The sequence below is a fragment of the Macrobrachium nipponense genome, chromosome 24 (genome assembly GCF_015104395.2).
Source record: "Macrobrachium nipponense isolate FS-2020 chromosome 24, ASM1510439v2, whole genome shotgun sequence".
Classification (NCBI taxonomy): domain Eukaryota; kingdom Metazoa; phylum Arthropoda; class Malacostraca; order Decapoda; family Palaemonidae; genus Macrobrachium; species Macrobrachium nipponense.
In genome coordinates this window covers 68,627,362-68,653,644 of record NC_061091.1, presented here as the reverse complement: position 1 = coordinate 68,653,644, position 26,283 = coordinate 68,627,362, and the positions used below count along the sequence as shown (strand labels likewise).

At 43.5% G+C, this 26,283-nt stretch overlaps 1 protein-coding gene across 2 annotated transcripts in view; it reads left to right on the top strand.

Moving 5' to 3' along the window:
- Positions 1 to 9,031: 9,031 nt before the first annotated feature.
- LOC135205758 (SH3 domain-containing protein 19-like) overlaps positions 9,032 to 26,283 on the top strand; it is a 59,213-nt gene continuing 41,961 nt past the window's right edge. Inside the window, exons 1-3 of one of the 2 annotated variants that reach the window (XR_010312595.1) lie at positions 9,032 to 9,140; positions 10,289 to 10,487; positions 23,840 to 23,899. Coding sequence is in view for 1 of the 2 variants with exons in the window: in XM_064236889.1 (XP_064092959.1) it covers positions 10,389 to 10,487; positions 23,840 to 23,899 (159 nt within the window). In the remaining variant the exon portion in view is untranslated. The remainder of the gene's footprint in view (positions 9,141 to 10,288; positions 10,488 to 23,839; positions 23,900 to 26,283) is intronic. The other variant, XM_064236889.1, reaches the window with a different exon arrangement.

Genomic DNA, 26,283 nt, shown 5'->3' with positions numbered 1-26,283 from the left:
AGGGTATGTATGGCTAGTAGGGGAGTACAAAAATTTTTTTTTTTTGTATATTTTGTAAAAATGAAAGTGTAATTATGTTTCGAGTTTTTGGTTGTTTGTAAGGAGTTCGGGGATAACTCCTTGCAATCTTAGAACTAACATGGATGTTAGGATCAGGTGATCGGGATCGGTGTGTTGTGCTCCTTGAACAAGGTGTATTGTCATGTTAGTGGAATAGCACCCAATGACAAAGGCCTTTAGGCTCTGCCGAGTAAGTGGATAAGACCCCATTGGCAGACCCACAAGAACTCTTAGCCATAGATCAATATCTCGCTGAGGCTCTTGAGGCTAAGCAGACTCCAAGGCAGTAGCCGCGAAGTCTTCAGCCTAATAAGGTAGGAACCAAGGTTTATTAATACCTACAACATATGTTGTTTACCTGTCTATTTCAGTAGTTAGCTGTCTCTTACCCACCACCAATGGGTGCTAATCAGCTAAGTATATATCTGGCAGGGAAGTTGAATGTATAAAAATGATATTGTCATGTTACAATAAAGTTTTATACATACTTACCTGACAGATATATACGATTAATGGCCCACCCAGCCTCCCCGCAGGAGACAGGTGGAAGAGAAGAATTCTGATTAGAAAACGGGAATGGTTCCTAGTCCTGCCACCCAGGGCAGGGCGGTAGATCACCTGACCTACCGGTAGCGTGTGCCGCGAAATTTGAAATTCTGTCGGAGACGACGGAGTCTATAGCTAAGTATATATCTGTCAGGTAAGTATGTATAAAACTTTATTGTAACATGACAATATCATTTTTGTTCAAGAAAGAAGCCAAATGTTTCTGCCACTATATTGATTTGTAGTTGTTCATATACAGAATAAACCTTCGGTCTTGACAATAGGATCATTCTTAACGTACCAGCTGGAAACTGGTTAAAACAATCAAAGATGGTTTAGCCATATAGCAAGGAATGTGTAAGATCTGGCAACTCCTGCATGTACGAGGCGGGAGCTGGTCAGTGACCACGCACCACACTCCGTGATGCGTTAGTCTTTCTTTAAATGCCTTGGAAAGTAGACGCTTACACTTTTGCTCTCCTTCCAAGCCGGTTGATTTGTACCCGTGTTTCCTTTCTTTTTCAGTGTGTTTGTGTTTCGTAATGGAGTCCTCCGAGTCTTCAAGGCCTCGTCAATGCATGTGGCCAGGTTTTTTCTTAGAAAAAGAGGTTTCTAAATCTGTGGAATATCAGAGATTTAGGAATCTTAGTAACCGGTTTCCAGCTGGTGCTAGAATATTATCCTATTGTTAAGACCGAAGGTTTGTTAGCTGTGAAGAGTACAAATTGATTATAAATTTGTCATTTTTTCAACGTTTTATTTTATGGACAAAAGTTACCTATTCTCAACGTAGGTGTGTATGCTTGCTTTTATGTATTTTGTATCATTTGCTTTGGTTTCTTCTCTTGTGCTTTATTTTTAAATTTTTCTTCTGTATAGTGATTCTATTTTTGTACATGAACTTCCCTGCCAGATATATACTTAGCTTAGGTCTCTGACGTCACGACAGAAATTCAAAAACTCGCGGCACACGCTACAGGTAGGTCAGGTGATCTACCTTACCCGCCGCTGGGAGGCGGGTGTAAGAACCAGTCCCCCTTCTGTCAGATTATTTTCTGTCGCCGGCTGGACAACACCTGTGTTCAGTCCTTACGATAGTTGAAATTCGTTCTCGTTGCCGACGATTTGGATTTTGGTGGTGAAGTACACTTTGGTTGTTGGCTTGGCATACGCTTTTTGGACTGTTTTTTGGATTTTTCTTTTTGGATTTCTCTTCATATCTATAATCATGGGATGATTTCTGAAGTTAAGAGACCTAGTTTATTTAGGGTTTGTTCAGAGAAGGAATGTAAAGTTAGGCTTCCTAAAGCTGCATTAGATCATCACTCGGTATGTGAGTCGTTGTAGAGGGAATGAATGCTCTTTTATTAACCCTTGCAAAGAGTGTGAGAATTTGGATGAGGATGGTTGGAAGGAGGCTCTCTCTTCTTATGTGCGAAAGTTAGAGAGAAGATAGGGTGCGCAAGGCTTCTTCAAAGAGTTCTAGATCGAGGGGGTTGAGTGAAGTTGACGCTGAGAATCCTGTAGTAGAAGTAGTTCCTTCTCCAGTTTCAGCCCCTGCGCCCAGCTTTGAACCCGAAGATTCATTTTCGGAAGTTGCTTCTGGGAGAGCCTCGATCAGGAGTAAGGAGAGCCTCGCTCGCTCTCGACAAGGTAAGAGTGATGATAGTGCAAGTGATCAGTGCAGTGCCCCTAGTGCAGTGGAGGGTGCGTCTGACCGGCTCACTAACGCTTCCAGGCCTAGACCTCTTCCCCAGACTCCCAGACCCCCCAGTGGAGGAGGAAAGTCGAAAGCCGCAGAAGGTTAGGGAGAGAACCCACCGGTCAGGCGTTCCCCTCGGCAGTTCCTGTTGCTCGTTCCCAGGCTGCCTTGGAACGAACCAAGAAGGAGTTATTGCGCCAGTGCTTCTCGTCATCTTCGTCGCCTTCTCCTCAGCGTAGATGGAGCGCATCGGAGTCGTCGCGCCCTCTCAAGAGGCCCTGGAAGGATCCTTGCGCCCTTCCTTCCAGCCCCGAATCCTTCGCGGAAGAACCTGAAGTGGAACGCAAGAGAACCAAGATTTCGTCCTGTTACGCTTCTCCTGTTCGCTCTCGGACTTCGTCCCCTGTAGAGGAGTTTAAGAGATCTCCTGCGCGTATCCTGGCGGGTCTGCAGGCGCAGATTGCGGCTTTAGCAGAGTCTATTGCCGGGACTTCTTCATCGTCGGAAGACGCCTCACTTCCGTGAAGAAGTCTAAGAACGTTCCTTCGGCTAAATCTCCTTTGGCTAGAAGAGCTTTTGAGCCTGTTAGTAGGAGTTCAGAAGGGCAGCGGGAGCTCGGGATCTTTCTCCGAGTAGGCTCTCCTCTCCCAGCAAGAGTTGTGAGCATGTAATGTGTAAGGAGCCAGGCAGGCTCTATCTCAGGATTTCCGCTCCTCTTCAGTTAGGCGTCTCAGAGCTTGACAGACGTCAAGAGCCTAGTTTTCGTCAGGAGCGAAGGAAGAGTTCTTCGCCTGGTGGCCACTCTCCTTTTGACGGACGCTCGGAGCCTAGTAGGCACAAGAGCCTAGTAGGCGCAAGAGCCTAGTAGGCGCCAAGACCTATGGTAAGCCTGTCGGCAGCAACGGAAGTTTTCTCCTCCGTTAGAGCACTCCCGATTGGATAGGCGCTCAGAGCCTTGTAAGCGCCGCGCTTCTGACAGGGATTCATCTGTGGATGTTTTCTCTCCCCGTGGCAGGCGTCAAGAGCCTGGCAGGCGTATTGAGGATGGCAGGCGCCAAGAGCCTAGCAGGCGCAGAGAGCCTGATAGGCGCTCTCCCGTATCCAGACGCTCTTCTGTGGAGTTAGAATCTGTTTCCGACAGACGGGCCTCCACTTGTAGGCGCTCTCCTAGTAGGCGCTCCCCAAGTAGGCGCTCTCCTAGCAGGCGCTCACCAAGTAGGCTCTCTCCTGGGAGGCGCTCTCAAAGTAGGCGCTCTCCTAGTAGGCGCTCTCCAAACTAGGCGCTCTCCTAGTAGGCTCTCTCATGGGTGGAGGCGCTCTCAAAAAGTAGGCGCTACTCCTGGTAGGCGCTTTCTCCTACTGGTAGGCGCTCCCCCGTGTAAGCGCTCTCCCACGGTGGTTTTTTCTTCCTAGTAGGCGCTCTACCGAAACAGGCGCCTCTCCAAGATTCTAGCTCTCCACTCCGGGCAGTAGAGCTTCTAGACGTCATGTCTTCGGAAGAATTTGTTGCTGAATCGGAGGAATATTTGTGCCCAAGGATGCTTCGGTTTTCTTCGTATAAGCGAACTTACAGAACCTCCATCTTCGCAAGCTTTGGGGGAGTCTCTTTTCGGCCGTTGCTCCTCCGTCTCCTCAGTCTTATTTTCAACGACCAATACGGCTAAGAAGTCTTCGGTCGTTAAGATGAAGCCTACAGTGTCTATGAAGAAGGCTATGAAGAACTTTGACGACTGGTTGCTTTTATCAAAAGAAGAAGATAGGGCAAGACAGTTTTTTCTTTTCCCCCGTCCACGCTTGAACGGGAGTAACGATGGGGGTTTTCTGGTACCGGAGTCAGGAGAGCCCTTTGGGTTCTAACTCTTTCCCTCTTCTGCAGACTCGGTACTTCTGCTTCGTTGGAGTTCGAGTTCCGACACGTTTTCCCCCCCCCCCCCCCCCCCCCCCCCCCCCCCCCGCTCGGTCGCTTGAATTCTGCGAAGACGACGTGGGGTATGAGCGAGTTGGATCACCTTCTGAAGGGAATGTTCCGAGTTTTTAACTTTCTTGACTGGACCCTGGGAGTGTTGGCTAAGAGGACTCAAGAGCAAGACACTCTTTCGCCTGAAGACCTCCACGCAGTTCTGTCTTGCATGGACAAGGCAGTGAGAGACGGTTCCGGGGAAATTGCTTCTCTTTTTGGTGCAGGAGTGGTAAAGAAGAGGGCCGTTTTCTGCTCTTTTCTTACCAAGGCGGTTTCGCACGCACAGAGAGCTTCCTTGCTGTATTCGCAACTTTCCCCGCAACTCTTCCCCAAGAAGACGATAACGATATCTCCGCTCCTCCCCTTATCAGCAAAAGCGAACGCAGGATATGCTAGCTCGCTCGGCTAGAATTCCGAAACCTTCGTTTCAGCAGAAGACGAAGAAAGAGGCTCAAAGTAGGCAAGAACCCTTTCGAGGAGGACCTTCGTCTCGCTCTTCTTCCTCCAGAGGTTCGAGACCACCTAGAAGAGGAAGGACCTTCTCCCGGTCTATTAGGGCCAAGAAATAGTTCGGGTGTCCTCCAGACAACTGTGGGTGCCAGACTTCTGAACTTTGCAGATGTCTGGGCACGGAAGGGGGCGGACAACTGGTCCCTCGCGATCATCAAGAGGGGATACCTCATTCCCTTTATTTCGAGACCACCCTTGACCACCACTCCAAGGGCACTGGTGGCCAAATACAAAGACCCACTGATGAATCAAGCCCTCGCTCTAGCGGTAGAGCTGATGTTAGAGAAAGAGGCAATAGAGATGGTTCAGGACCCACTTTCAGCGGGGTTCTACAAACGTTGTTCCTAGTTCCAAGAACCTCAGGAGGATGGAGACGGTTCTGGAACGTAAGCGCCCTGAATGTCTTTGTGAAGAAGAGGAAGTTCGCTATGGAGACGACGTCAATCCAGTCTTAGCAGCTCTTCGTCCCGGGGACTGGATGGTGTCACTGACCTTCAGGACGCTTACTTCCATGTGCCGATCCATCCTTCTTCTCGCAAATATCTCAGATTCAGTGGGGAGGGGAACGTTTTTCAGTTCAGGGCCTATGCTTCGCCTTTCCCACGGCCCCCCAGTATTCACAGGACTGATGAAGAACGTTGCCCAGTGGCTTCATCCTCGAGGGAGTGAGGATTTCCCTCTACTTGGACGATTGGCTTATCAGGGCCAAATCCAAGGAGAAATGTCTGGAGGACTTACGAGTGACGTTGGATCTAGCAGCTTCTCTGGGTTTGCTAGTGAATTTCGAGAAGTCACAGCTAATCCCCAGTCAAGCGCGTTATCTATCTGGGGATTCTGAATGGCCTTCTCTGGTTTTTTCGGGCGTACTCCGCCCCCGTCCCCAGACGAGGATAAACCCGGAGGTTTTGGAGGAAAAGGTAGCAATCTATTCTAGAGAAAGATGTATGCACAGCGAGGGAGTGGATGAGTCTGTTGGGGACACTCGCCTCTCTGGAGCAATTCGTTTCTCTAGGAAGGTTGCACCTCAGACCCCTACAGTTCTTCCTGACGAGGAGGGCTGGGATCGGAAATATCAAGGTCTGGACTTTGCGTTCAAGATTTCGCAAGAGATAAAGGAGGATCTACGTTGGTGGCTAGACCCTCTATTGTTCAAGGAAGGCCTTTCCTTGCAAGTCCGGAACCCCAACCTAGTATTGTATGCAGACGCTTCGGACAAAGGTTGGGGAGCTACTCTCGGGTCGAGAGAAGTGTCAGGCACCTGGAGGGGAGATCAGGTGTCCTGGCACATCAACAAGAAGGAGCTAACAGCGATTTGGTTAGCTCTCAAGACCTTCGAACCCCTCGTAAAAGGGAAATATGTTCAGATCAACTCCGACAACACTACAGCCCTGCTTACTTATTCGAAAACAGGGGGGACTCACTCTTTCTCCCTGTACGAGACAGCGAGATCGCTCCTCTTGTGGTCAGAGGAAAGGAACATAAGGCTTCTCACCAGGTTCGTACAGGGAGAAAGAAATGTCAGAGCGGATCTGCTAAGCAGAAGGAATCAAGTCCTTCCCTCAGAGTGGACTCTGCACGCGGACGTATGCCAGGAGCTGTGGAGGACGTGGGCAGGGCCCATCTGGATCTATTTGCGACCTCCAGGAATGCGCGGATAGATCTATACTGCTCCCCTATTGCAGACCCAAGAGCAGTGGCAATAGATGCATTCCTCATGGATTGGAGGAATCTGGATCTGTACGCGTTCCCGCCTTTCAAGATTATAGGGGAAACGTTAAGGAAATTCGCAGCGTCAGAGGGAACAAGGATGACGTTGATAGCTCCGTTCTGGCCCGCCCACGACTGGTTCACAGAGGTAATGGATATGGCTGGTGGACTGACCAACGATCCCCTACCCTAAGAGTCGATCGCTCAAACAGCCCCACTTCGACAGGTTTCACAAAAACTCCCCGCTCTCAGTCTGACTGGATTCAGACTATCAAGAGTCTCGTCAGAGCTAAGGGCTTTCGGCAAAGTCTGCAAGGGCTATTGCCAATGCACGTAGACCTTCCACATCTAGAGTCTACCAGTCGAAGTGGGATGTGTTTTTTTTTCGACGCTGGTGCAGGACTCATAAAGTTTCCTCCTCCAGTACCTCTGTGACGCAGATTGCAGATTTCCTTATCTTCCCTGAGGGAAAAATGCGGGTTGGTTGTCTCCACCATCAAGGGGTACAGGAGCATGCTTTCCTCAGTTTTTCGTCATAGAGGATTAAAAAACATATCTGAGGACAAGGACCTCCATGATTTAATCAGATCGTTTGAAACGGTTAAAAGAACCTCCTCCTTAGTGCCTAGCTGGAATCTTGATGTCGTGCTGCTCTTCCTGAGGTCCTCAAGGTTCGAACCTCCCCAGGCTGCTTCGTTCAGAGACCTTCGATGAAGACTCTTTTCCTCTGTGCGTTAGCGTCAGCAAAGAGGGTCAGCGAGCTGCAGGCTCTAGAAGGTGAGGTAGGTTTCCAAGGAGGCTCCGCGGTTTGCTCTTTCTTCGGCTTTCCTAGCCCCAAGAATGAAAACCCTTTCTTCGCCGTGGCCCAGGAGCTTCGAAATCAAAAGCTTATCCTCCTTAGTCGGGACAGAAGAGGAGAGATCTCTTTGCCCGGTGAGAAGCCTGAAATATTATCTTCAGAGGAAGAAAAGACTTGCCGCTAATGAGAGCAATCTCTGGTGCTCTGTAAGGGACCCAGTAGGCCCTTATCTAAAAATGCACTCTCATTCTTTATCAGGAATATTATTAGAGAAGCACACTCTTCTTGCAATCAGCAAACAGTTTAACCTTCTGAAAGTCAAGGCGCACGAAGTACGGGCCATCGCGACGTCTTTGGCTTTCAAGAAGAATTTGTCATTACAAAACCTTATGAAGGCCACTTTTGGAGGTGAATGATCAGTTCTCTAATCACTACCTAAGGGACGTATCGATTACGTATGATAAGTGTTTTGGGCTAGGCCCTTACGTTATCGGCGGATTCAGTGCTGGGGCAGGGAGCTGAAACACATCCTTTTTAATCCTTTTCCCTGTTAGTTTTAAGTTTGAGTTTTGGTTGTACGAAGGAAGTTGCAGGAGGCAGCTCCTTCTTTCGTATACTAATGTTAGTAATTGGTTAGGTGATCGGTTGTGCTTAAGGCTCCTTGCAATTGGTAGTGATAGGCTCTGGCATGTAAGCGGGTTGATCCCCATTGACCAAGATCCTGCTTGGATTCTGCCAAGTAAGTGGACTCAGTTCCCATTGGTAGACCCAAAGAGTTCTTCAGCCATAGGTCACGCCCTCGCTGAGACTCTTTAGGCAACGCAGACTAATAGACAGTAACTATCAAGTCTTCTGCCTAAATCAGGTAAGAACCAGAGGTTTATATTATGTATTCCTTTAACATGTGTTGTCCCCACTTTCTAAGTAAGTATGTGTCTCTTTCCCTCCACCAAGGGTGTCAATCAGCTAAGTATATATCTGGCAGGGAAGTTCATGTACAAAAATGATATTGTTAGTATACAATAAAGTTTTGTACATACTTACCTGGCAGATATATACGATTGATGGCCCGCCCAGCCTCCCCTCAGGAGACAGGTGGAAGAAAATAACCTGACAGGAAAGGGGGACTGGTTCTTACACCTGCCTCCCAGCGGCGGGTAAGGTAGATCACCTGACCTACCTGTAGCGTGTGCCGCGAGTTTTGAATTTTCTGTCGTGACGTCAGAGACCTAAGCTAAGTATATATCTGCCAGGTAAGTATGTACAAAACTTTATTGTATACTAACAATATCATTTTACTACACTTTTCAAGTTATTCTCGCTGTATTCCTACATGACAATTTTACACTTGAATAATTATGGACAAATTGAGATGATCTATAGCCCAGATATATTTTTTGTGCATTTTTGGGAAATAATTTTCTTTTACTGTATGAATAATTTACACTTTGCAGTGATTTTGTGCTTGTGTACCTGCCAATCACTCTTGATGGAAATTGCCATCCAGTATTGGTATTATAGTAATACAGAGGAAATTATGGCTTGTTGTTCGCTTTTTATTTTATTTTTAAAGTGGAATTGATTGAGTGATGCTAGGTAAAGCATTATCATTCTATCACTTGTATCCCTTTGTTTTCCATTTGGCTAGTTTAAACAATCCTTTTTGTTTCAGATTTATCAGGGCTTTATCAGACAGATTAGTACTGACTGCATCTTTTGTGGGTATATATTTCACAATCGACTAAACAAAAGATCAGTAACTGTGCTGTGTAACTTAATTTCTGTGAATTGCTGTGCATCTGTCTATATTGTGTATATTTATATAGATTTGCATCTTGAGATTGTAGTTCAGAAAAGTAAGTTGCTGGGAGTTATGGTATCCAGAGGTATATAACAAAGATAAGTTTTTTCACACGTTCATGCTCAGCTATGAAGTACTGTAGTATATACTTGTGTTTCATTTGTCAGCTATTTCTTTGCATTATTGGAGTACAGTTCCGTAATTTAGTCAGTTTTTTTTGGTGCGTTGAAGATCACAGTTATTATATCTGTCTTGGATTGAGTGATTTAGTGTCGTAAGCTGCCAGTTCTTATCCTAGTTGTTAAAAATTTTCTGCTGCCTTTGCAATCACTATTGGAAGTATTGTTATTTATTTGTATTATTTAGATGATTGCTACTTTATGCTTTTTGGCACTTTGTTTTGTTTCCAGGTTCCAGTATTTTAAATTCAATTTTAGATTATTCAAGGAGTTGATCTAGTGATTCCTTTGAGATTAAGCTTCTCATTCTAGTGTAGCTAAGAGCTCAACACTTAGGGTCTTTGCTGCAAAAGTAACCTCTCCTTCTTAGACTACAGTTGTTCTGTCCCTGTCACTCTTGTTGTTGCTTTTTTGGCAGATCCTTCTGATTCCTGTCCCTTCAGGGATGCATGTGTCTTTGGTAAGTCCTCACAGATCCATGTGGTCATGAGAGGCAAAGAAATGAAGGCATGCTATGTCCTCATTTTCTTCTTCGTAATCTCTTCACCTTCCACCTTCTCCTGCCTCTGGACCATTGAAGGTACAGGAAGAAGGTCCTGAGGGTTACTGTGCAAGAAGGCTAGGACAGTGCTGAGCAGACATTGCTCTTCTGCCCAGATCTAAATAAAGAACAGATAAAATTTTTTAAAGAAAATAAGCAGTTTCCTTAGATATTCAATCCATGAGTCTTTTATCTAGATCCCCCTGCTATCCTACTCCCCATTTGTCCCAAATGGTAAAATGATAGGTAACCTACAGGTGAGTGGCACTGTTCCACCACTGTCTACCTACCACTGTTAACCACCTTGTTATAAGCTTCAGTGACCAAACCAACTATCGCTAAAGGTGCATACATATAAAAGACTTTGGGTTTGTATGTCTAGGAAAATTGCAAAGTATCCTTAAAAAACTTGCTCTATTTAATGATTTCATTAAATCATAACATCTAACTTATAGAATTCGTTTCTGTGTTTTACTTGTGTAGGAATGATGACCTGCTTGTGATACAACCTGTTATAGAAAACAATCATCAGCCGTTTGGGAATTTTGGAAAAACTGGGCACCAAAAGTCTCAGCATAATGGAATGTCACGGTCTGCATCTTTGCCTCTCACCAACGGAGTAGGATCCCAAAGAAAGAAACCGCCTCCCAGACCTCCACCACCCAAAAATAACCCTGGCAAGGTTTGTTTTGAAAGATTGGTCTGTGTTATTAATGATGTGTATACATACTATACCTTATCTTTATTGGTTTGATTCTCTTAACAGAAAACATTTGGGGTTTTTTTATTCCTGCAACTAGGATAACCATTATTCTATTTATTTTTTGTTTTTGCTTGTAGCATGAGGAGTTTCCTTGCATACCATACTTTAGGGGAAGGAGGCTATTTTGTGCTTATTGATTCTTATGTTAATTGCATTCTTTGGTTTCATGATTGTTAACAGATATGGCCAATGCAATAAAGATATTGCATATAAAAATCTTAAGAAGCCTCTACTCTTTACATGATAGCCTCTGTGACCCAGAGAAAGATATGAAGGAAGAAGCCTGATGCAGTAAATAGTGCTTCCCATTGATTAATCAAATATTTCTATTATGTATATGAGTCAGCATCATATTCAAGAACGTTTATATTCATATGACAATAGAATACAGTACTTTGCTTTATGTGTTGACTGGTGAACTTAGGTTGTGTAAATTCATGTATACTGAATATTTTAACGTACACGATTTGGTGAAAAGGAACAAGTGAAACAAAGAGATTTCTAGATTTGTGGTGACAATAATTTTAGATGTGAATACACTGATTGGTTTTTTATTTAACAAACTGTACATTTCATTTCAGTCATTAGTGGTTTTTAGCCATCAGACTAGTAGACTTGTCCTTTTTACCATAATCAGCAAATCATCTCCCATCTTTCTTTACCCTTACAAGATTAAGTTCGGGATGTACAGGCTGTAATGCCTGGAATAGCTTGTGCTATTTATTAAAGAGAAAAAATCTTGAGATTTGCTCAGGTGAATTCCAGACCATGCTGTATCATAGACATTTGCTATTTCTTTTCATCCTTTTTCTTCATTTATTCTAATTGAGATTTGTAATGGCAAGACGTGCTGATGGTATTTGAGCATTCCACATTGCATTATTTAGCTTTATTCATAATTAAATGTTGTAGGAAAACAACAGATGAGGAAGTGAAGTTGCACTAAGTATACGTATTGTTATCCTGCCCATGACAAGCTTAAGGAAGAATGATCGTATGGTAGTATGGGTTATTGCACTGATGCATCACATGGTGTTGGGAGATGATAATAGTGGCTAGCCTGGTTTGAGCATTAGATGAGAGGATCACATGGCAGTCTCTAAGTAGAAGCTGCTTTCTTCCAGCTGGGGTTTTGCCGATGCTCGGAGAAGGGAGAACCAAGTGGCTTCCCAAATAGGTTTTAGAGCCTAATGCAGTTCTGCATGACTCAGTGAATGGAAAACAGGAGTTTTAGTACACTATTGTAACTGATGAGAACATATGAACTGCCTCATCTTCAGCAAGCAGTAAATATATAAATAAACACTTTAAAAAAACATCTATGACCACAGTTATGATAACTGTCTCAAATATGGTTTGCACTTGCAACAAAATTGCAGTAGTAATATTAACATGCACAGTAGGAAGAAGTAAATATTTGCAGTCAAAAACATTGCAAAAGATTATGGCAGAACTTATAGTCATTATGCTTTCATTTATCAAGACCACAGAGTCCACAGAGTCACATTCCAAGACTCATGGTGTTTGCCCCAAGGATTTTGTCCTCAATGAGAAGGTGACAATTAAAGCAAGGCGCAAGTTCAAGAAGTTAGCTAACTAGGAAGAGCCCAAGGAGAATGTATGAAGAAAGGGAGAAAGCAGTGTAACTGAGGCAGATGGAATGCTCCAGAAGAACATCTCTTGCCATTTTCAGTGGTATCTTTGTGGTGGGGGATGGAGAGGAGTTACAGAAGGGAAAAACATGACAAGTTTCCAAAATATTATGCTTGGTTAATAGTAATGGGACTCAACTGTGGTCACTACAAGGAATATTAAGACATATGCTGAGATGGTTTTTTGGTTAAAAAGTGCCCTCTACTTAGGCTTTTCAAGTCCTTGATATAGGTTGTAAGTGTAGGTGTAGGTTTGAACAGTAAAGGTCTTATTTTTTAGTATGCAGATTAAGATAAAAACTATTGAACAATCTTTATCCTACTGTGTACATATTCTTTGTAAATATTTCTCATGGGGATTGAGTAAAGAATGGCCGTGGTTAGCCACAGTACAATAAACATTTTTATTTCTGGGCTCAGCTCGTGTCGGCCTATGAAAGGATCCTTAATATCATTCTTTCTAGGTAAAATTAATCTAAAATTACCAGAGAAAAACAAAATTAAGAAAATGTCAGTAAAACTGACTCGCTCACTCTTAAAAAAAGGAAAGTGTCGGTATGGTAATAGGGGCGAGTGTGGAACACTACCACGAGACAATAACCAATTAGAACTTCCCAATCAGAATCCCCCCAAGAGAGAGCTGATACCAACGGGCGATGCAGTCGCTACTACTACTACTAGAGGACGCCACGGACAGCAGCGCCCCTAGCGGGCATCCTTAATTTTTAGCGCTAGCGTCAAGACGCATTTTTCCTTGTGCTGTGTTATTTTCGGGATTATCCTATCCATCATCATGGAACGCTCTGCTATTGCTACGGCTAAGTTAAGTAATCATAAGTAATGTTTTACCTCATTTTGTTTCTTTCCCGGGTACCAGTATTTTCCTCTTTAATAGGTCATATACGGTTCCCCCCCCCCGGTTGCCTCGTGGTGGCGCCATGCTGCCTCGTTAAGAATTCCCGGTCCTCCATACTGGGACTTCTTATACTTATGGGCTTACTATTTTGCGTTCATTGTTTTTTACATCGAGTTTTAGCTAGTTTAGCCCTCCTACCATGTCTTTTAGTTTGTTATTTAGGGCTATTATTATTATTATTCCGGCCAGCATCCCGGCTCTTGCTCTTCATCGGCTATCGCTGGCTCCGAGTAGGCTTCTGTTTCTTGGAACAGTCTGCCTCCTCCTGGGCTTCTTTTCTTTTACTAAAAGTGTCTTTTCCATCTTTTCGATGTATTTATTTATTAATTTAGGGTGTTAGGCTAGCCTAGGTGCTTGTTCCTTGTATTGGTACAGTCTGGTTCACGTGGCCCTCTCACGGTTGTGTTGCTCGCGGCCTAGGCCACTTGCGGTCACGTGTTCCATCGCACCTTACCCTGCCCCTGCCCTCCCTCTCTGATATAGGGAGGGGCTGGGGGACCCCTTAGGTTGTCATGACAACCTCAGTCGCCTTCTACTCTCTCCCTCTCTGAAGTGACCAGGGGTTCCTCCCAGCAGGGGGTATAGGGCGACCACTCATGAGGTACCGGGTCTCCGAGCGGGTAGTCGGTGAGGCGGGGAGGAGTAGCCATCCCTCCCCCCTCTCTCTCTCCCGCCGTGTTACGCCGAGACCTTCTCCTCCCCCCCTCCCCAGTTGCTCAGCCACCTCCCTGCTATAACGAAAGGAGCCTTCCGTCGCAGCCGGGGCACCTTTGGTTATAGATTACTGGCTCCGCTAGCAGGCGGGGTGGGCAGGTTACTAGTAGGTCTGTTGCTCTTTGCCTACTCATATCCTTACATCTCTCGCTACCGGAAGGGAGCTTGCTTCTTACCCGTGCACTCTTCTAGTAGACAGGTGGAGAGAGGTTTGTATTATTATTATAATTATTTTAAGGATATACCCTAATTTTACAATGAATTGTGTAATATTATTATATTTCTACCATTCCCGCCATTTTACGTCGTGGTGGTTTCCTTTTACCACCACTCCTGGTTGGTTTCCCTTTGCGTCTCCGCCATCAGCGGGGCTATAGCCTAGGGCACGCAACCAACCTGGTTACCACACGTATTTTGGCGGGGGGCTCCTGGTTTAATCTAACTTTGTCGCTCCGGCACCCCAGCGGAGCATCTGTCAGACTGTAAGTGTGTACCTGGTACTCATGTATCTTTCCACTTACAGGCTACCAACTGCCAGGTCCCAGCGTGTAACGCGACGCTGTTCGACCCCTGCGGCCCGGCCACGATGAGTGTAGGTCTCACGCCCCCTGTGCCACGTCTTTCAACGGGATGATCGTCTGGCACCAGAAGCCTGCGCCATCTGCTACGAACCTGGTCGGTCAGCTGGGAGATGGGGTAAGTCCATTATAGGCTTCATTATCATTTACTAACAACTCTTAGTCATAAGTTTGTTAACCCCATGCCACCACTAGAAGTCATCTCGCTTTTCTTTCAGGCTACTGGTGTGAGGGGGAAGTCGCCCTCGCCACCCTGAAAAAGCGGTGGGGTGGGGGCGGCTTCAGGGAAGAACGCCGCCAAAGGCCAGCCTTATATTCTTGATAAGAACTGGCCCGTCCAGATCTTCCCTGCGGGCAAGTCGACTGGATATGTTGACCCCTTGTCCGCGGCCCCTCTGATAGCCTCCATCCAGCAAGACCTCCAACAATCCTTTGGGGTCGTAGCTGCCCAGGAGTCGGTCCCGGACGTCGCTGCCCTGGACCTTAACATCGAACCCATGGCGGTAGGGGTGGAGGATTTGTTGGTTGAGGTAGGTGTGTCGGGCGCCCAAGGTCTTTCCTTGGGTGCTCCTGGATCTTCTCCTGTACCCTCTTCGAGTGCTTCTTTCCAAGGCTTTGTGGGATCTGAGATCCCTACCCTTCGCTCTCCCGCTCTCTCTGTACCCCCAAAGGTGAAGGGACAGAGAGAACCGAAGACTTTGGCTAAGACAACTTCTAAGAAGTCGTCTTCGTCTTCTTCGGCTAGGAAGTCTTCGACTTCCTACGCCGACGCGGTGAAAGCGAAGCCGAGCTCTTCTCACTCAAAGAGCTCTAGAAGCAAGGCTTCTAAGGAGAAGGCCCGCGGCCTCCCGCCGAGCCAGTGCCTTCTCCCGCCTCCTCCGCTTCCACTCCGGCTACGCCGGTAGGAGGAGCAGGGCCCTAGCACCTTTGATCCCACTCTGCTTTCTCAGCAGTGGTGATGCAACAGGTGGGCGAGCTGGTTGGCTCGCAAGTCTCCGACCCTGGGGACGAGATTCGAGCAGATGTTCGCACAATTGTCGAGCACTCTGTCTCAATCAGGCCAGTCGATTCAAGATCTCTCTAACAGAGTTAGAGAGAATGAGGACCGAGTAGCAGGGCTATCTCAGGCTCCTCTTCCAGTTTCCCCAGTGCCAAGCACTGGCATTCTCCAACTCCCGCCATACGACTCTCTGCCAGCTTTCTCCATGGAGAACCCATGGAGAGTAGCTGCCTACGCTCCTTTCAAGGATGGGATGATCTCTATCCCGGAGTGTGGAACTCGGAGGATTGAGGACTTCGAGTTTTACCCTCCGGGGGTCTGACGCAGCCTTTCATCGTTTATGCTAGGCTGACTGTAACGGCTCTGACTAGGGAAGACAAGATCTCTAGAGAGTCTGTCCTGTATAGTAGAGATCATGCCCAGCGGGAATGGGTTCACTGCCTTGAGGACTGGGAGCGTACGAACACTAAACTCCAGGCCTACAAGAGTCCCTTTACTATTTTCGTGACGGAAGAGGAAGTTTCTCTTCCGTTCGCTACGAAATTAGTAGAGAAGTCCCTTCAGGCAGTCCTCAAGGATGAGCCCATCCCACAGTTGAGGGAGGCGGAGTCTACTTCTCCGCTCTTCCCGGCTTTCGGAGAATTGTGGGAGAACTTACCAGCTACATTCACGCTTGGTAAGCTCAAACCGGACTGCGCCATGGACCAGTTCGGCGAGAAGCTACCGAGGCTGCCGGATTCCCTAATCCAGGCAGAGTTTGATGCGCGAACCAGGTTTGGTAGGTCCCTCAATTCCCTTATAATCACGGAAATGGCTGCTCTTTCTTACGCTACGGAACCGCTGTTCAAGATTTTGGCAAAATCTCAGTTCCAGACGGTACTTTCTGACGCTTTCGACTTCTTCCAGGCTAGGAGGAATTGCTGGAAGCATGTTCTACAAGAGTGTACTATTAGGCACGAGCCGAATAGACTCTTGGCTTCTAGTATGTGGGGAGTGGATCTCTTCCCAGAGTCCGCTGTCAACGAAGTGCACCACGAAGCTGCTAGGCTCAACCAGAGCCTTAGAGCTAGGTGGGGTATTTCCTCGAAGAGGAAACAAGAATCCGTCCCCGCTGCTGGTAAGAAGCAAAAGAAGGCTGGTAAGAGGTTCCAGCCGTTTCAGAAACACCAGCAACAGCAGCAATTTGTGCAAGCTGTCCCAGTTACCCAACAAGGACAACCTGCTAGTTCGAAGCAGAACCAGCCTATCCTCCTGTTTGTGTCCCCTCAATCTCAGCCGTCCACCTCCTCGCAATCTCGCCAGCCTTCAACCCTTCATATGAGGCTCAAGGTTACAAACCAACCAAGAGGTAGGGCGAGAGGTTACTTTCGTCAGCGTGGCGCAGGAAGGGCAACAAGGAGCAGGCAGTTCAGAGGGGGGCGTGGTGGTCAACCCGCCCATCAACAATGAGGCTCCCCAGGTAGGAGGGAGGCTGTTCCTCTTCCGCCACAGGTGGGGGTTCAGCAATTGGGCACAGAGCATAGTGTCCAAAGGATTGGGTTGGAGTTGGATCAAAGAGCCTCCTCCAATCAAATCATTCCACCAGATACCATCAGAGGAATTGACAGATTACGCGGAAGAACTCCTTCAGAAAGGAGCTATTGCGAGAGTCAAGCATCTAAAATTTCAAGGTCGCTTATTCAGCGTGCCAAAGAAAGGCTCAACAAAAAGAAGGGTAATCTTAGACTTGTCAAAGCTAAACTCTTTCATTCGTTGCGACAAGTTCAAGATGCTTACCCTCTCGCAAGTAAGGACCTTACTTCCGCGGAGCCGTCACATGCTCCATCGATCTTACAGACGCATACCATCATATCCCTATAGCCAGGCACTTCCGCCCATTCCTAGGATTCAGGCTAGGAAATCAAACATTCTCATTCAAAGTGATGCCCTTCGGTCTGAATGTAGCCCCCAGGGTATTCACAAAAATAGCAGAAGTGGTTGTACATCAATTGAGAGCTCAGGGAATCATGGTAGCAGCATACCTCGACGATTGGTTGATCTGGGCACCAACAGTCGAGGAATGTCTCAAAGCCACCAAAAAGGTAGTTTACTTTCTGGAACATACTGGGTTCCAGATAAACAAAACGAAATCCAGACTCACCCCAGAGTCTCGTTTTCAGTGGCTAGGAATCCAATGGGATTTGTCTTCCCACAATCTGTCAATTCCAGTGACCAAACGGAAGGAAATAGCAAAATCTGTCAGGCAATTCTCAAATGCAAACAAACGTCAAGGAGAAACCAGGAAAGAATCCTAGGGTCCCTCCAGTTTGCTTCGGTAACAGATATCCTCCTGAAGGCAAGGCTGAAAGATTTAAATCGAATTTGGCGATCAAGAGCAAACTCCAAATATCGAGACAAGTTGTCAGTGATCCCACAGATCCTCCGCAATCAACTCCGTCCTTGGTCAAAAGTAAGAACTTAGCCAAGAAAGTACCCCTTCAATATCCCCTTCCAGTGTTAACCATTCACACGGACGCCTCCCTGTCCGGGTGGGGGGGATACTCTCAGTTCAAACAGGTTCAGGGGACTTGGTCAGTTCAATTTCGCCAGCTCCACATAAACGTGTTGGAAGCAATGGCAGTATTTCTTACCTTGAAGAGACTGCTTCCCCCGAAGAAGTCTCATCTAAGGCTAGTTTTGGACAGTGCAGTGGTAGTTCATTGCATCAACAGAGGAGGGTCCAAGTCCAAGCATGTCAATCATGTCATGATAGCCATCTTTGCCTTAGCAAACAAACACAAATGGCATCTATCTGCCACTCACCTGGCAGGAGTAAGGAATGTGATAGCAGGCGCCCTGCCCTCCCGGTCAGTTCCTCTGGAATCAGAATGGTCTCTAGACGACGGGTCATTCCAGTGGGTAAGCCTGAGAGTCCCAGGTCTCCAAGTGGATCTCTTCGCCTCACAAGCGAACCACAAGCTCCCTTGCTATGTGGCCCCCAACCTGGACCCTCTGGCTTATGCCACGGACGCCCTGTCGTTGGACTGGAATCAGTGGAGGAGAATTTATGTTTTTCCTCCAGTGAATCTTCTCTTGAAGTCCTAAGCAAAACTAAGGTCTTTCAAAGGGATAGTAGCTCTGATTGCACCGGACTGGCCCAAGAGCAACTGGTATCCTCTTCTTCTGGAATTGGGGGGTCTCCGACCTCAACGGATCCCCAATCCCAAGCTATCACAATCAGTACAAATGAGGACTGTGTTCGCTTCCTCAGGAATTCTCCAGACCCTAACTTTATGGACTTCATGAAGTTTGCGGCTAATAAAGATGCTAATATTGATCCACAGAATATTCTCTTCCTAGAATCAGATAAGAGAGAGTCAACCATTAGACAATATGACTCAGCTGTTAAAAAATTAGCATCTTTCTTGAAAGAATCGAACACTACAACCATGACAGTTAATCTGGCTATATCCTTTTTCAGATCCTTGTTTGAAAAAGGTTTAGCAGCTAGCACTATTACCACTCATAAATCGGCTTTGAAGAAAATCTTTCAAGTAGGTTTTCAGATAGATCTGACTGAATCTTATTTTACGTCTATCCCTAAAGCCTGTGCTAGACTTAGACCTTCCCAAAGGCCTACTACAGTTTCATGGTTCTTAAATGATGTCCTCAAACTAGCTTCAGATACTGACAACTCATCTTGTACATTCATAATGCTCCTGAGGAAGACATTATTCTTACTAAGCTTAGCCTCAGGAGCTAGAATTTCAGAACTGTCGGCTCTATCCAGGGATGCAGGTCATGTGGAATTCCTCCCATCAGGAGAAGTTCTACTTGCTCCGGATCGTAGCTTTTTAGCCAAAAATGAGGATCCTCTGGCAAGTGGGTTTTTCCCCCCCCTTGGAAAGTTATCCCACTTCCCCAGGATCCTTCTCTCTGCCCAGTATCAAACTCTTAGAGCCTTTCTATCTCGTACTTCTTCAAGATCCTCAGGTGCTCTCTTCATGAGAGAAAAAGGTGGTACTTTGTCAGTAAAAGGTATTAGGCAACAAATCCTTTACTTCATTAAACAAGCCAATCCTGAGTCATTTCCAAAAGCACATGATATCAGGGGAGTAGCCACCTCAATTAATTATTTTCAACATATGAACTTTGAGGATCTTAAAAAGTATACTGGATGGAAATCCCCGACAGTCTTTAAACGCCACTATCTAAAGTCCTTGGAATCTTTAAAGTTTTCAGCAGTAGCAGCGGGAAACATTGTTTCCCCTGATACTGTATAGTAGTCGTAGTATAGATCCAGGTCTCCTTTCTACCTACAGCTTCCAACATGCCTCACCCTATCGCCATGCTACTCGGATATCCTAGCCTTAGCCGTGGAATCATATAGTGGATTGTTCCTTATTTTTTTGCTAGGGACATCCACACTTGTACTGATAGTGTACTTCAGTGTACCTACCCACACTTATTTTTATGCTAGGAGTTAAGGACACAATGGTTTTGTTTGTATATTTTGTAAATAATTTCAAGTAAATCCCTTTAGTTTATATTACATGCATCACTGTATTTACTGTTAATTACATTTAAGTACTTTAAAATTACTAACATTCTGTTATTTTTTACTGTTTAGTATAAGTTAGTTTAAGTGCTTAGTTTGTATTGCTGTAATTGATTTACTTACATTATATCCATCATTTTACACTGTTTTTCATTGTTCCTTTTTTCCCATCTTGTCTGTTTCTCTGGTACTCTTTCATAGGCCGACACGAGCTGAGCCCAGAAAAGGGATTTTTGACGAAGGAAAAAATCTATTTCTGGGTGATTGGCTCGTGTCGCCCTATGAAACCCCCCCTTTTTATTGTTTTCCCCCCCTTGCAGGACAAGATGTTTTTTATTAAGGATGCCCGCTAGGGGCGCTGCTGTCCGTGGCGTCCTCTAGTAGTAGTAGTAGCGACTGCATCGCCCGTTGGTATCAGCTCTCTCTTGGGGGGATTCTGATTGGAAGTTCTAATTGGTTATTGTCTCGTGGTAGTGTTCCACACTCGCCCCTATTACCATACCGACACTCCTTTTAAGAGTGAGCGAGTCAGTTTTACTGACATTTTCTTAATTTTGTTTTTCTCTGGTAATTTTTAGATTAATTTTACTAGAAAGAATGATATTTAAGGATCCTTTCATAGGGCGACACGAGCCAATCACCCAGAAATAGATTTTTCCTTCGTCAAAATCCCTTTTCTCTGTTTGCTGGCGTTTTTGTAATCTCAGTGTGTTTGTTTCTGCTGTACATTTCAGTAATTCAGTGCTGTCGTTGCATTCCACAGAGAAACTAGCAGAGGTAATTGACTTAGAAAAAAAGTTTGTGCAAGTTTTATAAATAGGTTTTGATGTCAAAATCCGACTGATATCTGCTGCCACCTTAGCCATCTCATCCTTACTATTAAAATCTTGATACTCTTTGAGGATTATTATCTAGATTGCTCTTTCAAATGTTATTTCCAACATTGCCATATGTTGAACTCTTGTATGGCAGTACCAAGTATACATCAGAATAGTGTGGATTGCCTTTATTAGGAAAAAGTCGGTAGATTACATTCACCTGTGCCTTTGTGCTTGAGGATGACTCAGCCCAAGAAGAGTCTACTTGAGCCCAAGAAGAGTCTACTTGAGACTCAGAGGTCTGGAAAAACTAGCCCCTATTAATAATAATAATTGTGTTTGAGGCTGTTCCATATACATTATTGGTGGAAGTTCTATCAAGATTGAAAGACAAGTGCCTTTCTTTTGGAGATGATTGATCTTTACTACCAAAAAACTACAATGGTCAAAATCTGTTTTCTTAGTTTTCGGAAGAGTTAATTCATGCTGGTTTGCTAATATAATTGCTTATCTTCCTTTTATGCATGAACTTGGGGACATTATATGCAGTATGTAGAATTTTGCTGAACTTGGTTATGTTGGTGGCAGTGTTTGTACAAAAATTGGTATGCAGACTAGCTTTGTGTATTGGTGTATTTTACATTTCCATGGTTATTCTCATGGTGATTTGACAAGTACTTCTGTAGATTTCTTAATATCTCCTTAGCATGTGTTTTGTAATCAGGAGACCATATATTGAGAAGTTAATCAGTTACATACATAAAAGGCTTTTCATGGTTCTCTGTGGCCCTGATCATAAGACCGTGTAATGACATAAGGGCTTCATTTTTGGCTTGAGTGTCATGGAATTAGTTGTGGAGTTATTTGACTACTATTTGCCAGTGAGACTTTTCAATTAAATTAAATGTATGGAGGAAGGTTGCCTAATTGTGAATCATTGCACTTCTATGTACATAGCAGTTTCTATCTCATTGTCAACCTAGTAGAGAAATGACTACTGTTTGCGCATTAAAAAATCCAGCTTTCATTTTACTTCAGTGGTTTTTAAATTAATTGAGAATTTTGAAGAAAATAACCAAATTACTGATTGATGTTAACAGGCAATGGAATTAAGACCCAGTAGATATTGTAGACTTTGCATTTTAATTTCACTAGAGTTAATGTACATGGATGGATTGGAGAATGTATATAAGGATAGAGAAACAGATGTAGTGAATATATTACTTCTTGGTAGCCTTGTCCATGAGGTAGCCTTGTCCTACTTTGTATCAGTTGCTATTTGATGATGATATTAGTACTGGGTAGGTGTTCTTGTAATTGTTCCCTACAAAATTCCCAGTTTCTTTGAAGATTGAGTATTGTGTGTTAGTCTGCAATATGCAATTCCTTATTACTGTATCCTAACTTATAGCCAGGGAATCTAACTCAGCGTTTCATTCAGTTTTGTAATATATATTTTCCTGAGACAAGCATGAGGACTGTCCCTCCATCCAGATTTTCAGAACTCCTTCAGACCTGATAGTAGTAAGGTAAAATTTTATGATACCTCTGATGCATTTGCAAAGGCCTTGATTTGGTAAATCAGCAGTAAAGTTACAGAAAGTTTTTGCATTAAACTTGTGCAAAAAATTTGATGAAATATAATATTAATTCCACGGTGTAAATCATCTGCCTTACCATAAAGAACTGTAGTTTTAATGAAGGTCTTAAGAACTTGTAATCTTCAAGTAATCGCCAGAAAGGTTTAGTATATGCTTTTTGAACAATTTACCTTACGTAAAATTTGCCCCTCTCCCTCAAACCACAGATTAATTATCTATGCGTGACATCACTTGATACCAGAAATTCTGACCTTCCACTCTGAAGTAAGCCACAGGTCATTTCAGTTAGTTTTTGCCATAACTAGACAAATTGTTCTTATTCCATTCCTAGTTTGACGAATCTCCACAAAAGCCCACAGTTTTACAAATGTCAGAGCCTATTTTTGGAAATATGATTGTTATTTACAATTGACATTGAAATTTAAATTGCATACTCATCTGTGCAAAGTGCAAGAAAGCAGCCATGAAACCATAGTATATTAACAGATTACATTTAAAACCATCCCTTTCTGAGTTGAAGGAACGTTCAGATCCAGAGGTTATGTATAAAGTAGTTTTAGTAAAAGCACAGAACAGACAGGAGTGGGAGATTTTCCCAGAAGCACTTGCGTGGTTGGACTCACTGATGATGATGATGCTGCAGTTCTTACTTAGTTATGGAATCTTGCATTTATTTCAAAAGGAAGTTAACAGATTTATGCAGAATGATTGATTATAGCACAAGTGAAAGCATCATGATGCAGTTACAGGTGTAAACTTACACAATCCAGAGTTCTGATAATGATCGGGAGGGCCATTTTTCATGACTGTTGTTGCCCTTGCACCAATTTGTACTGACCTCCTTGTACAGAATATAGGCTAATGGTTTAAAGTCAAAACAATATGTAATAAGTCTAAGAGAAAAATTGGGGAATGTACTAAGAAAATTCAAACATGAATGCAATAGTATTGTTTACCTGCACTGTATTTAAAAGTTGTATAGTACACTATATGCATATTGTCAGTTTTTTGTAAGTACTAAAGTACTGTATAGTGTCTATTGAAGGTGTTGATAAAAACTTGCATGTCTTATTTTTTATATACTTGGTGGTTACAGTACATTGTCATTTTAAGTTAAAAAATCTAAAATCCTTTTATGCTCTTTGTATCTTTGCACATAACAAGGGGATTTACAATGTATGAGTCATTCTAACACAGTAGTTCCTTGTAAAAGTGTGAGGTGTCAGCTCCATTAATGGAATCTGATTTTTTTACATTATTTCCTTCATCAAGGGACAAGAATTTTATTCAGCGCCTGTGATTAATTATTTGCACTACTGTATATTTTTTAATGAACCATACAGTCATTTTTTTAATAATGCTGGATTTTTATGCACAAATGGCTAGATAGAGGAGAGAAAATTTAGAAGTTTGTGTATCAGCTACGTTTTCATTAATATTTGATGTTCTCTGCAGCTAACTCCGGAAAAGGCACACCCCATTTTTCACAGGTTACATAAGTTTTCAGTTAGAAAGGTCAGTTGTTCATAAATTTCATAGCTTCCCTTATAGTTCCCAGATTATCAAGTATCCCTGTATTTTGGCTTCCTTGATAATGAGTTTTGCTTCAGTTTTATTGATTTATTACTGTTCTATATTTTTGTGTTATTGGCTTACTTGTTCCGCCTACTGAATAAAAGCAAAGATAACCAATATTTTACTATTATTGATAGATTTCTATGTTTATGATATGGCCTCTTGAATAATTTAGAATAGAAAAGTTGTAGAAAGACAAAGTTTAAAGACACTCCTCACTTAATGACATACCTGTTTGATGACTGCTTGTACTTAAGACTACCTTTCCATCTAATCGGTATTGTATGCAGTATGAGAACTGTACATGTAAATTGCAGATTGTAAGCACTCATTTGATTGTTTGTTTGTATGTAATGTCTGTTTACCCTCTCTTTCTGTTTGATTGTACATGGTTATTTTATTACAAATTTTGCATAAAGATATTATCTCATAACAAAATGTGATTGTGTTTATTAGTAAGCAGTTACATTACATATTTACCAAAGGTTCCAGGCTGTTATACATTGCCTAAGCTCAAGTAAGCAATATGTTAATGTTAGGAGGGCTTGAAGATTTCCCAAATTTTCTTATGCCTTACCATATTAATAACCACATTTTTTTCTTTACTATGGACAGTTTTTTTTTAACAGACAAACACTACATATATATATATAAATATATATGTATAGTGTTTGCTAATCAACCAGTTCTGTTACCTCTCCTGTTGTGTGTGTGAGTTTGAGAATTAAGCTAACCTTGTGCTTACCAAGGTACATGATTACAGTTTCAGTTTCATCTTGGCCAGTGAAATTACCCCAACCCTCCACCTCTGCTATTCAGGAATTGTCCTCCTTCCCGCTTATATTTCCTCGGCCACAGATAACTCACAAATGGTGCAAGTAATATATGAGTGCTTAATTTTGCAAACCAAATTAAAACAAATAACATTGTAAGTCCAGTATTTTTATTACATTTAACTGATGCAGTGCAGTATTATACAGAGTGCCCTCGACTTACGGCAGGGGATCCGTTCCAGCGCCACAATGAAAGTTCATTTTTGCTGTAAGCCGGTTTTTCGCCATTAATGGCGCTTTTAACAGTGCTCACAGTGCAGTAAGTGCCATTAACTTGATGCTCAACAGTGCTTATAGGGCCATTACTTTATGCAACATCAAGTTACAGCGCTGTTACAGTGTCGTTAGAAACACTGAAAAAGCACCATAAGATCGAATCACCGGAAGTCGAGGATGCATTGTAGTTCTTGCTGTATCGTAATATTGCATACATTTATTTTACAGTGTGTGTTTTTTCTGTGTACAATCATGTATACATTGCAGTAGGAAAATATGCACTTGCTAAGAGAGAGAGAGAGAGAGAGAGAGAGAGAGAGGGGGAAATGCACAATAATTGCATAGTTTCCTTATTGCAATGGTTACACGTATGTGGACACAGTCATAAAAATACTGTATCAGATGGATAGAATGCATAGTGCGCACACTGTATAGATACATGCTGTGCACACTTGTATGTGCACTCATGCAGGTTGGCCAATAAGCTAGGCTTATACATAGACTTCACATAACAAAAATGCAATCTTGATTCACAAATTTTTGAAATTATTTCTTTGTTTAACCTATAATTTTGTTTGGAAATTAAAAACTTATAAATTCATTGTCACTGTCTTGAGTTATCCATCAGCAGTGGAGGAGACGGAGGGGAGAGGGCTTGGGACTCCATACATATTGACCAATTCACTTACATACTGAGTAGTAGGAATGGAACTTGGTTATTAAGTGAAGAGTGTCTGTACGTTACAAATGCTCAAATAGCTCCCAGACTATTTTTGTGTTAATAAGACATGAAATTTGCTATTGTACATGAAGATACATTGGCTAAGGCTTATAAATTTTTATGTTTGTGTTGGCTTGCTTAGCTTGCAGCATGCATCATTTTGATTCATAATGTGTTAGTAGTTGATGAACTTTATGCTTAAGTGTAGTTTTATTTGTGATGTCCAAGTGAATAGTCCTTGTTGGTTTTGCGATTATCATCAGTGGTTGTTATTCATTTCCTTTTAGTTAGTTTTTTTCTGGACCTGATAAGTATTTCTGTTTAAAGTATAGAAATTAGTGTTCTGATTTTTTTCCCTTTTGATATAGATAGTATATTAACTTTGTTGCCCATTTTCACCAGTTTGATATAGGTAGTATATTAACCATAGTTAATGTGTGTGTTTTGATGTTCAATGATCCCTTAATGCTCCCTCCAGGGTGTTTTTTGTTTTCAAGAAATTCCCCTTCACTTCCCTTACCCCTCATTTTGAAATGCCCCTTCATCCCTCATTT